The sequence below is a fragment of the Bos indicus x Bos taurus genome, chromosome 9 (assembly GCF_003369695.1).
Source record: "Bos indicus x Bos taurus breed Angus x Brahman F1 hybrid chromosome 9, Bos_hybrid_MaternalHap_v2.0, whole genome shotgun sequence".
Classification (NCBI taxonomy): domain Eukaryota; kingdom Metazoa; phylum Chordata; class Mammalia; order Artiodactyla; family Bovidae; genus Bos; species Bos indicus x Bos taurus.
This window is the reverse complement of record NC_040084.1, coordinates 15,604,165-15,616,308: the sequence shown is the minus strand read 5'-3', so window position 1 is coordinate 15,616,308 and position 12,144 is coordinate 15,604,165. Positions and strand designations below refer to the sequence as shown.

Here is a 12,144-nt window from a genome sequence, read left to right as displayed (position 1 = left end):
ACGAAGATGGCATCTGGTCCCATCATTTCATGGGAAATAGATGTGGAAACAGTGGCAGACTTTATTTTTTGGGGCTCCAAAATCACGGCAGATGGTGACTGCAGCCATGAAATTAAAAGACGCTTACTTCTTGGAAGAAAAGTTATGATCAACCTAGATAGTATATTCAAAAGCAGAGACATTACTTTGCCAACAAAGGTCCTTCTAGTCAAGGCTATGTGTTTCCCAGTGGTCATGTATGGATGTGAGAGTTGGACTGTGAAGAAAGCTGAGCACCGAAGAATTGATGCTTTTGAACTGTGGTGTTGGAAAAGACTCTTGAGAGTCCCTTGGACTGCAAGGAGATCCAGCCAGTCCATTCTGAAGGAGATCAGCCCTGGGATTTCTTTGGAAGGAATGATGCTGAAGCTGAAACTCCAGTACTTTGGCTACCTCATGCGAAGTCTTGACTCATTGGAAGGGACTCTGATGCTGGGAGGGATTGGGGGCAGGAGGAGAAGGAGACGACAGAGGATGAGATGGCTGGATGGCATCACTGACTCAATGGATGTTGAGTCTGAGTGAACTCCGGGGGTTGGTGATGGACAGGAAGGCCTGGCGTGCTGTGATTCATGGGGTCGCAAAGAGTCAGACACAACTGAGCGACTGAACTGAATGAAAGAAAGAAATCAAAGATGACATAAACAGATGGAGAGCTATTGTATGTTCCTGGGTAGGAAGAATCAATATTGTGAAAATGACTATACTACTAAATGCAATCTACAGATTCAGTGTGATCCCTATCCAATTACCAATGGCATTTTTCACAGAACTAGAACAAAAAATTTCACAGTTCATATGGAAACACAGAAGATCCCAAATAGCCAAAGCAGTCTTGAGAAAGAAGAATTCAGCTGAAGGATTCAACCTTCCTGACTTCAAATTATACTACAAAGCTACAGTCATCAAAACAGTGTGGTACTGGCACAAAAACAGAAATACAGACAAATGGAACAAGACAGAAAGCCCAGAAATAAACCCATGCACCTATGGGTACCTTATTTTTGACAAAGGAGTCAAGAATATACAGTGGAGCAAAGACAGCCTCTTCGATAAATGGTGCTGGAAAAACTGGACAGCTACATGAAAAGAATGAAGTCAGAACACTTCCTAACATCATACACAAAGATAAACTCAAAATGGATTAAAGACCTAAATGTAAGACCACAAACTATAAAACTCTTAGAGGAAAACATAGGCAGAACACTGGATGGCATAAATCAAAGCAAGATCCTCTATGACCCACCTCTTAGAGTAACAGAAATAAAAACAAAAGTAAACAAGTGGGACCTGATTAAACTTAAAAGCTTTTCCACAGCAAAGGAAACTAGAAGCAAGGTGAAAAGACAACTGTCAGAATGGGAGAAACTAACAGCAAATGAAACAACACACAAAGGATTAATTTCCAAAATATACAAGCAGCTCATACAACTCAATATCAAAAAAACAAACAACCCAATCAAAAAGTGGGAAAAGACCTAAACACACATTTGTCCAAGGAAGACATACAGATGACTAATAAACAAATGAAAAGATGTTCAACATCGCTCATTATTAGAGAAATGCAAATCAAAACCACAGTGAGATTATCTCCTCACACCAGTCAGAATGGCCACCATCAAAAAGTCTAGAAACAATAAATGCTGGAGAGGGTGTGGAACGTTCTTGCTCTGTTGGTGGGAATGTAATTTGATACAGACACTATGGAAGAAGGTATGGAGATTCCTTAAAAAACTAGGAATAAAACCACCATATGACCTTGCAATCCCACTTCGAGGCATATACCCTGAGGAAACCAAAACTGAAAAAGACACATGTATCCCATTGTTCACTGCAGCACTATTTACAATAGCTAGAACACGGAAGCAACCTCGATTTCCTTCAACAGATGAGTGGACAAAAAAGTTGTAGTACATATACACAATGGAATATTACTCAGCCATAAAAAGGAATGCCTTTGAGTCAGTTCTAATGAAGTAGATGAACCTAGAACCTATTATACAGAGTGAAGTAAGTCAGAAAGAGAAAGATAAATATTGCATTCTAATGCACATATACGGAATCTAGAAAAATGGCTGAAGAATTTATTTACAGGGCAGCAATGGAGAAACAGACAGAGAATAGACTTACGGACATGGGGAGAGGGTAGGAGAGGGTGAGATGTATGGAAAGAGTAACCTGGAAACTTACACTACCATATGTAAAATAGACAGCCATGGGGAATTTGCTGTGTGGCTCAAGAAACTCAAACAGGGGCTATGTATCAACCTAGAGGGGTGGGATGGGGAGGGAGATGGGAGGGAAGCTCAGAAGGGAGGGGATATGTGTGTACCTATGGCTGATTCGTGTTGAGGTTTGACAGAAAACAACAAAATTCTGTAAAGCAATTATCCTTCAATTAAAAAATTAATTAATTAATTATAAATAACGGCTACAGGTCACAGGAAGAGAAATGAAGACTCTAACTGCACTGGTCAGAGAAAGATGCATCTTGGGCAGCTAGTGGGGGTGAAGGGGGGGCACACTGACTGAGCTGTAAACGAGAGTCTTCTGACAGATGCAGGACATGGAAGCGGGCAGAAAGCGGGCAGAAAACGGAAGGGGAGGCGTTCCAGCCAAGACATCCAATGACACCATCAGAGGCACGAAGATCTGAGAAGGGACGAGGTATGTGGAGGGATATGCTAAGTGGACCAGGCAGGATATGAGTCCTTTGAGAAGTTATATAAAGTATTATCATTGTGACTGTGTTGTTGTTTTTACCACTGCTGTTCTCTCTTGTCCAAATCTAGCAAGAGTTACTGGCTCAATTGCCAAATTCCACTTTCACAGCAAGGTTTACCCAACAGCTGATTTTAGAGATCGGCTGGAAGGAAAAGACAGCCTGAGCACCAGCTGGGTGACAACAGGGCAAAGTCTCTCTACCAACAACAGACCAGGAAAGAGACTGTTCTCCTGCTGCGTGGCATTATCTGATGGGACCCACTGAACTTGTGAGGCCTACTTGCCACCAGCTGGAGTGTAGAGCCAACGTCCAGAGAACAGAGACGAAGAACGGCAGAGGCTGAGCGAAGCCCCTGCAGACCCCGCGGGGACCTTGCTATACCACGGGCTTCCTCACGCCAAGTGAGGAATCCCTTCACTGCTTGAACGGTTTTGTTTCCTCCTTAACTTAGCCACATGTTAACTGTTTAACAAAGAAAATGCCCATCACAGTAAACAGAAGAAATTTTCAGAATACTTTCAGTATAGCTGAATTTGGTGCCTTCATGTGAAAAAACAACTTCCTAGCAGTGCTAGAAAAGTAAAACCTCTCTTGAATACCACAGTTTCAAGTCCCATAATCAGAAGTATCAATCACAGAGCATAGAAGAATGACTAGTGAAAACATTCACTATATCTTCCTGTAATTCCCCAAAATGGAGTAAAAACAATACATACCTATACAGTCCTGATTATCCACATAATGCACTTCATTCACACCTAAACCTTCCTTTTGATAGAGTTCTTGTTCCTAGAAAAAAATAATCACAATCACAGATATGGAGATGCCATGTGAGAGGAAAGACTCAGTTTGGTGCCAGATATAATCATAACATTTATTGATTAGTCAGTGTACAAAAGGTTCATACCAATTGATTGGGTAACTGAGAAGTCTTACAAAACGTTAGGGAAGAAAAATCCTTGCCCCTAAGGCAAGGTGAAATCACAACTTCAATGGCCAACATAACACACGATTTACATATGTGGAAACGTTCCCTCACAGATAAGCACGCTTTCCCTGAAATACGCTGGGCAGCCAGGCACAGACACAGGGATCTGTTAATAATCACTCAAACCCAAGACAAGACCAGGGCAGGCAGGCAGGAATTTTATCACAGATGAGTGAGCAACGCAATGAACTCAGGGTTATGTATATTTCTTATTTTTCCCCCTGAATGTTTAAATATTTCCTCCTAAGAGACATACTAGCAGAAGGTTCTGTCCTTCTAGGAGGCAGTGTCCACTTGAACTCAATCTGAATCTGAAATTCACTTTTATTTTAAAGAACTGTTATAAACATAAATCAAGACTGTCTCCTCTTCATGCAGTTTCTAGATAAAGCTTGCTGGGCTGGTAGGAAGGGAAGAATTAAGGCAGGTTATGTGAGAAGCATACATGCGAAACTTCACACAGTAATGGAAGGACTAAGGCAGCCGGAGGAAACATTTTCAGAGAAACCCTCTTAACTGCTAAGTACTTGTTTTCACCTGTTTGTTTATGCCAGAACTGGCTTAACTATAATATATAAGGAGAGGTGTAAAAGTTGGAATGTGCTGGGAAACCCAAAAGGACAAAAACATAGTAAGAAAGGAGGAAAAGATGAATGGGATGGGAGCAGGAAAGAAAGGATTTGACATTTCAAGTCCAGATTCAGAGGGGAGCTGAGAAAACAGCAGTGCTCATATGAAGGGAACAGCGCTATGAACCAGCAGCCAGGAAGGTGGGTGTAGACCTGCGGAAGTCACTGAACCGCTGTGGTTTCTTCATCTGTAAAACAAAGGGCTGGACTAGACTAACGGGGTAATTTTGAGTTCCCTTTAACTCTATTTGCTTCACCCAGGAAGATACATCTCAAACAGCTCAAAGGAAGGAAAGGGAAGACTATTAGTAGGAAACAGCAGAAAATTCAAAATACAAGGTAAAAAATGGTGAGACTAATCACAAATCTACTGATTCAAAGTTACCTATACTTACTGTGCACTCTCAAGTGTTACAAAGAACTTTCCTAAGACCTGAGACTGTAAGTGCAGGACAGGTCCACAGTTACCTACTATGAGTATGAGCGGGAAGTTCCTTACCCGACCAGAGACGGCGTCCGGCCAAAAACACGCCACCAACAGGCCACTGGCAGCGCACAGTGTAACCTGGCCGGGCTAGGGAGGCAGGCCAGGCCAGTGCCCGTGGACTCTCCCAACCTGGGGGCTCCGCTGCCATATACAGAGAGAGGGTGAGCAGGTAACGAGTGGGCAGAAGCAGAGACCCAGGGGAAGAGAGGGGTGCCCAGGACTGGGTGAGAGACTGCTGACTGGCAGTGGAGGAGGAGAGAGCCCAATCAGGAAACGAAACAAGAAGAATTTCAAGTCTAGTAAAAGTCACTAGTAAAAGGCAAGATTCCCTCACTTCTGAGGAGGCGCCTATTTTAGAGTTTTTACTTGGCTTGGTCCCTAAGCTCAGATCTCATCGACACTTAGGATGTGCCCCCACAGCCCACACAGGGCCTCTCTGCTTCCCTGGGCCACCTTACACCACACCCCATCCATCCGGGTAACTACAGTCTATCTCTGTACCCTGAAATTTAAAATAGAGGGCAGTTCTTAAATCTAAATTGTACGCCAATTACCTCCTTCAGAATCCTTTCATTAAAAAATTGTTGAAGCTTCTCATTGCAATAGTTGATACAAAATTGTTCAAAACTGTTATGTTCAAAGTACTCTGAAAATAAAACCAGAATCAAGAGTCATCATCAGATCAACTTCACATTAATAAATTTAACTTAGGATAAAATTTTATTGTATCAATGCTTAATTTAACAGTATGTTAAAATGTATGTATAACTGTTTCATAATCCTCAAATGCTCTTATTTCAAGACTTAAATTTTGATAGGCACTAAAATTAAGTATTAGAAACACCTCAGCTTGACAAAAAGTTGTTTGTTAAATAAATATAATATAGTAAAAGATATAAAATATAAGTCACTTGTGACATATTTTTAAGGCACAGGAGTTAAGGCAATCTAAATCGAAGAAAATGACTTAAAATGTAAGCACTTCATATTTTTCTGTATAATCTGTGAGATTGTAGTTAGCAAAAATATTATAGATACTGATGCATTTCTAAAATTAAGGAGTTGTATTACATTATTTCTAAGATCCTTGCAGCTTTAAAATGTTATGACTTTGTGTATTCATGTGCTGGCACAAACTGGTGCAGACCAAGAAACCCATGTCTGAAGACTATGAAATTCTCAAGTCAGTGATGAGTGTTTCTCTAGCTCTGAACAAAAGGTAATGCTTTATTGTAAATTTCAAAATATATATCACATCAAAAACAAAACTCTGCCCTTCCCAAAAATGTAAACACTCATATCTTCTCATGGCAACTGCAAACAAATTACAAAGGACACCACTTGTGCACAGACAGAAGGAACGCCCGCACTGATAAAGCTCAATAAAAAAATGGTCAGACTTACTGCGAGATTTTTACAACATGGTCATTCCGAACAAAGCATTCAGACATGAGTGACTCATTTCATTTCTGGTCATACACACCCACAATTCCTCTCAAATATTTATCTGAATAGTTTACGCATTCGGCAGAAATTAATTGGACATAGCTCTCTGTTGACAACTATCAGTAAGGATAGAGTTTTATATATAGTCATGAGTTTGGCCTCTGTGCTGGGTTAACCTGTACCCAGCTCTACACTGGAGTCAATGGTCTTAATGAGTCAATTCTCTTTATCAGCAACACTGAGGACTTTATTCAGCTCTACTCATTTAAGAGTACTGAGACATGCCTACCCACAGTAGTTTCAATCAATATTTTAAGCATTAGTGTGACCAAAATCCACAAGTCTTTCCTTTTTCCCTGAAACATTTAAATCATATTATGAAGTGAAATGATAGTATGGACACATAACTGGAAATACATTAAGTAAAAGGTACTACAGGGAAAAAAGGCTTTTAAAATTGTAATCATGTGTGGAAAAACTCAGTGTAAAAATATCAAACAGATACAAACTCACAAACAAAACTATATTTACCAAACCCAGCAATATCCAGGACTCCAATAAAATAGGATGATGTTTCAAAAGGAAAACACTGGTTCACTCTGTTGACCACATGATCAAAAAGATGGCTATAGACGGTCTTTGCCAGGGCATCCCGGGCATTGTTTGCCTGTTCCACTTTCAGGGGTACCCTGTAAAAGAAGACTGAGTCAACAGAAATTCTTCCTAGTAATACGTTATGGAAACAACACCAGGTTCCCAAGAGCTGAGCACGCACAGTCAACGCGAAGGAGAAAATAAACAGCTACAAAATGTCAGTTGTGAATGGAAACAAACAAATAGGGCCAAGTAAAATACTACAGGAGAATTATCTATAATTAAAGACCTATTATTGAGTAAAAGAATATTAGGCTCAAAACATCTTTTTAACCTTAATTTTATACCTCACGGTACATGCTGAATACACAAGAAATTTATTCAGAGGAATAATCTTCCAGGTGACTTTCTTAAATGCAAAAGAAACTGTGTTTAATTCCAGACAACTTTAAAGTTCAGTAATTTGTTAACACTGCTTAAGGAAAAAAAGTTGATCTTAAAATCCAAACTGTCCAACTGTACTCTTTCATCTAAGTATTAATTAACTACACGGCATAACAGCATCAGACGCTGTAGATACATACACGGGCCAATGAAGAGAGTGCCACACAAAAGAACTTCCAGACACTGTGCCAAATGCTGTCGTAAAGCATGAGGCACCTTGGGAACACCAGAAAAAATGATCAAACTTCGAAAGAAATCTTAAAAGTCATTCAGGTCAGACTAATACTTCAATCTCTTCTAAACAGTGGTTTCCCAACTTATATTTCTTGCAGAAGAACCCTTTCCTAAAGGGACTCTTATGTGGACACTCCATCCATAAAACATAGAACTGCTTTAGCACACAGGGGAAATGGAGCAGAGTACCACACCCGGGGCTTCTACCAGCCTTCCCGTGGCCTCCAGAAATGTCTCTGTACTGCAGGCACAGATTTTCTTCATCATAACAATAATTGGGAATTAGCTTAGCAGAGAACCAGGCTAAACATACCTTGCTAATATTTCTGAAAGTAAGTTACAGGATTTTCTGTGTAGCTAAAAGGGCTTTTTTTATCCTTACTTTTTAAATTTATTAAAATGGTTTGATACACTCCTTTGCCTTACTCAGCAAGGAACAGAGACAGGATCTGGCTTTTCCCTCACAAGGCAGGACTTGCAAGGAGCAGTGAGCAGGGAACTTACTTTATCACTGTTCCTTTGGTGCCCCCTGCTGTTGTCAGCATGACTCTTGTAGTTAAACTTACACGAAGATCATCTTGATCCAGACCCAGTAATTCAGCACAATATTCCAATGACTGAGTAGATTTATTCTTCAGATTACAACCACCTAACGAAAACACATTTTAATTTGCAATTAATAAACATTACATGAGATTTTCAAGAGGCATTTCTTAGGAAATACACTTCACTGACACAGCTATGAACAAGACAAGGCTTATTTGTGACTTTTAATTTCACCTCCCTCGTTCCCCACCCTTGTCAGACACTCATACTGCCAAGGTCACTGGGCAACTCATTCAGGGCAGCCCATGACACAATCCTTTCAGCCCGCCAAAATTTTAACCTATCAGGGTTTCATTTTTCATGACCCTGCAAGGGAAATATACTAATGATAGATTACAAACCTTGTTAATACATTAAATCTCTGGAGTAACAGAATGCCTTATCACTAAAACTCTCATGACTGCAGAAGACGTTAAGGAGTAATTTCAGTGGTAAACGTCTTGATGTCAGTGTGGGTGTGGATGTTTGTCTAGGGGCAGGTGTGAGTGTGCACACATGCATGTGCTGGTGACACTCGGGGACAAAGGAGGAGGGTAAGGCGGCCACGGCTATTTTTTCTGAACATCATATCTACAGGTTCCTATTTATTGAGGCTGTTTCAAAATGCTTCTTATAGAAAGACAGCATACAATAGTGCTTTAGACTCCGGGCTGTTATAGCTCTAGAATTTACTAGTTGTGTGACCTTGAATGAGTTACTTATTATGCTTAGTTTCCTCACCCATATAATAAGGATAGTAACTGTATCAATCTAATAAGGTTGTTATGAAGACTAGTAAGGGTGGATACGTGAATTGCCCGGAAGAGCGTCTGGTGCATAATAAGCACATATAATTATCGTCTTATTAATAATAATAAAATAATTAATATTTTAGGACTGTATAAATGATTCATTTAAGACTATCTAATTTCAAAATTACAAAGAATGCATGTAATCATATGAGAATTATATCATGACAAATAGATAAACTATTTAACAGACTGGTCTCAGGGGAAATAGACTATGAGATCTCATATGAATAAGGGGTTGTCAAGACAATTCATTGAGGAAAGAATTGCATTTCAAACAAATGGCATTGGACAACTGGACGTCCACAGGCAAAAGAACGTAGCTGGACTCCTACTTCATACCATACAAAGAAATAAACTCAAAGACTTCAAGGTAAGAGTTAACACAATTCTCTTAGAAGAATTCAGACATAAATCCATATGATCTTGGACTAGGCTGGTTTCCTAGATATGGCACCATAAGCAACAAAAGAAAATAATGTGCAAATTGAATTTCATCAAAGTGAAAACCTTTTACGTTTCAAAGAACATTATCAAAAATTTAAAAGACAAATCACAGAATATGAGAAAATATTTGCAAATTATATATCTGATAAGGAACTTATATTCAGAATATACTTAAAAATTCTTACAAGTGAATTTTTAAAAGGCAATCAAATAAATGAGTAAAGAATATAAGCAGTCATTTCTCCAAAAAAAGATACACAAATGGCCAATAAAATCATGAAAAAATGCTCAGCAGCTTGATCCATCAGGAAAATGCAAATAAAAACCACAATGAGGCAGCACTTTGCATGCACTAGAGTGGTGAGAATGTACAACGATTCAGTTACTTTGAAAATCAATAATTCCTCTAAAGGTTAAATATAGAATTACCATATGACTCTGCAATTCCACTCCTAGGCATACACACAGAGAAATGAAAATATATATGCACACAAAAACCTGCACATGAATGTTTACAGTAGCAATATTCATAATAGCCAAAGGTCGAAGCAACCTAAAAGTTCCTCAAATGACAAATGGATAAAATGTGGTATATATCCGTGCAATGAAGTACTAGTCAGCAAAAAAAGAAATGATGTACTGACAGATGTTTAAACATGAATGAACCTTGAAAACACTATGTTAAGTGAAAGAAACTAGTCACAAAAGAGCCCATATTGTTCGATTTCATTTATATGAAGCACCCAGTTGACAGAGACAAGGTAGAACAGTGGCTGCCTAAAGGCTAGGTATTCGGGAGGGTTGGGGAGTAACTACTGAAGGCTATAGAGTTCCTTCTGGAGTGATGACAATGTTCTAAAACTGATTAGAGTGATTATTGTGCAACTCAATACAAATTGTTTAAATAAAGCGGGAAAAAACAATAAGGGAAGAGGAATACTTAGAAGACATATTAAACCTTTAATTCCAGGAAAATAAAATTACTACTAGTTTGTACACACATACACATGATCTAAAATTACATAACTCAAAAAATTTACCACCAATAACTGATCAATTCATTTCAATGCTTCTTTTTTTAACTATTTTGCAAAGTTTGCCTGGAAAATCCCATGAATGGAGGAGCCTGGTAGGCTGCAGTCCATGAGGTCGCTAAGAGTCAGACACAACTGTGCGACTTCACTTTGACTTTTCACTTTCATGCACTGGAGAAGGAAATGACAACCCACTCCGGTATTCTTGCCTGGAGAATCCCAGGGACCTTGGGGGAGCCTGGTGGGCTACCATCTGTGGGGTCTCACAGAGTTGGACACAACTGAAGCGACTTAGCAGAAGCAGCAGCAGCATAAAATATTTATGCTAGTAAATTAAAAGTTTTTTAAAACATTAAAAGTTTCAAAAATGCAAAAAAAAACAAAACACTATAAAATAACGTAAGGCTTTCATGTCACACCTTCTAAAAATGAACTTCTTTGAACAATTTTTTACAATTGTTCTTATAATAACGTATATTTCGTTATGTGGAATTTTAAAAACATATGAAGTCCCAATAGGTATTTTTTTGCATTTCCATCAAGTACAAACTTCTAAATAGCAATGGGAGCTGTCACCATATTTACTAAAGAATAAATTTTCTGATAAAATAATTACAAAATATCCAGAGCTTTTTCAAATTGCAAGGTCATGCCAAAATTGAGCTCTCTGAGACAGGAAAAAATAAATTCTAACTAGAAAGAAATCATCTGAATCTACAGGAAGGATTATAGGAACGATGAAGATTAATATAATAAAATCTTAGCTATTAAAATAAAAAAGACTTAGTTTATTAATTCTTTTGATTTATTGCCTCATTCCAATCTGCTCTGCTTTCTCCTCATTTTCCCTTCAACAGAAGGAAGTTAGAGAAGAAAAATAAAAGACAATGTAAATATCTACTAAGTGCCTTTTGACAATTAAATGCTTTTCAACTAACTAGACCCACATTCATGATTCTCTGTGTACACCTGCGCCACAGGGTAATAACACGAGGTGTGTGAACATGCCACCTATCACTTCAAACAAGCAATATTTCCAAAGTGTGCATTAACTAAACATTTTTGGATATTATTAATACCTGGAATTCCTGCATGCTCCCTTGGTATAATGATGCCACAGAGCAAACGAAAATGTACTCCAACATTCATTACATTTTCAAATCCCTCAAAAAAAAAACTAATACAAATTTTAATGCATACTAAGTATATACCTGATATTGCCTGGTTTTTCTTTTTGCTTGTTTCATTTTAAACTGGGATCAATCACTATTTTTATTTTACTTATGAATTAAAAACACAGTGATTACTACATGGCAGGCATAAGTATTTGCATCATTCTACAAATATTCAACTCATTTATTCCTCTTTACGACATGAGGTTGGACCTGGTATTTATTATTCCCACTTTACAGGTGAGGAAACCGAGACTCAGAGAGGTTAAGTTCCTGCCCCAGATCACATAGGCAGGTAACACACGGTGAACAGATTAGCCCTAGACAACGTACTCTTACATACCATACTCTGTCATCTGATGCTGCGGTCACAGACTCACAGACACTCAGTCTGAAAGCCATTAAGACTGTCGACTTCCATCTGCTCAGAAAGTTCAGTGACAGAGGGCAATGAGGGGCAGTTATCGCACACACCGGAGTCAGTCAAATGTGAGGAGAACCAGCTCTCATA

At 38.8% G+C, this 12,144-nt stretch overlaps 1 protein-coding gene across 14 annotated transcripts in view; it reads right to left on the bottom strand.

Moving 5' to 3' along the window:
• MYO6 (myosin VI) overlaps positions 1–12,144 on the bottom strand; it is a 162,253-nt gene that overhangs the window by 55,710 nt on the left and 94,399 nt on the right. For all 14 annotated transcript variants that reach the window (XM_027550964.1, XM_027550966.1, XM_027550968.1 and 11 more), the window contains 4 exons: positions 8,091–8,235; positions 6,846–7,003; positions 5,423–5,514; positions 3,481–3,553 (listed from right to left, as the gene is read on the bottom strand). In XM_027550964.1, the coding sequence (XP_027406765.1) occupies positions 3,481–3,553; positions 5,423–5,514; positions 6,846–7,003; positions 8,091–8,235 (468 nt within the window). The remainder of the gene's footprint in view (positions 1–3,480; positions 3,554–5,422; positions 5,515–6,845; positions 7,004–8,090; positions 8,236–12,144) is intronic.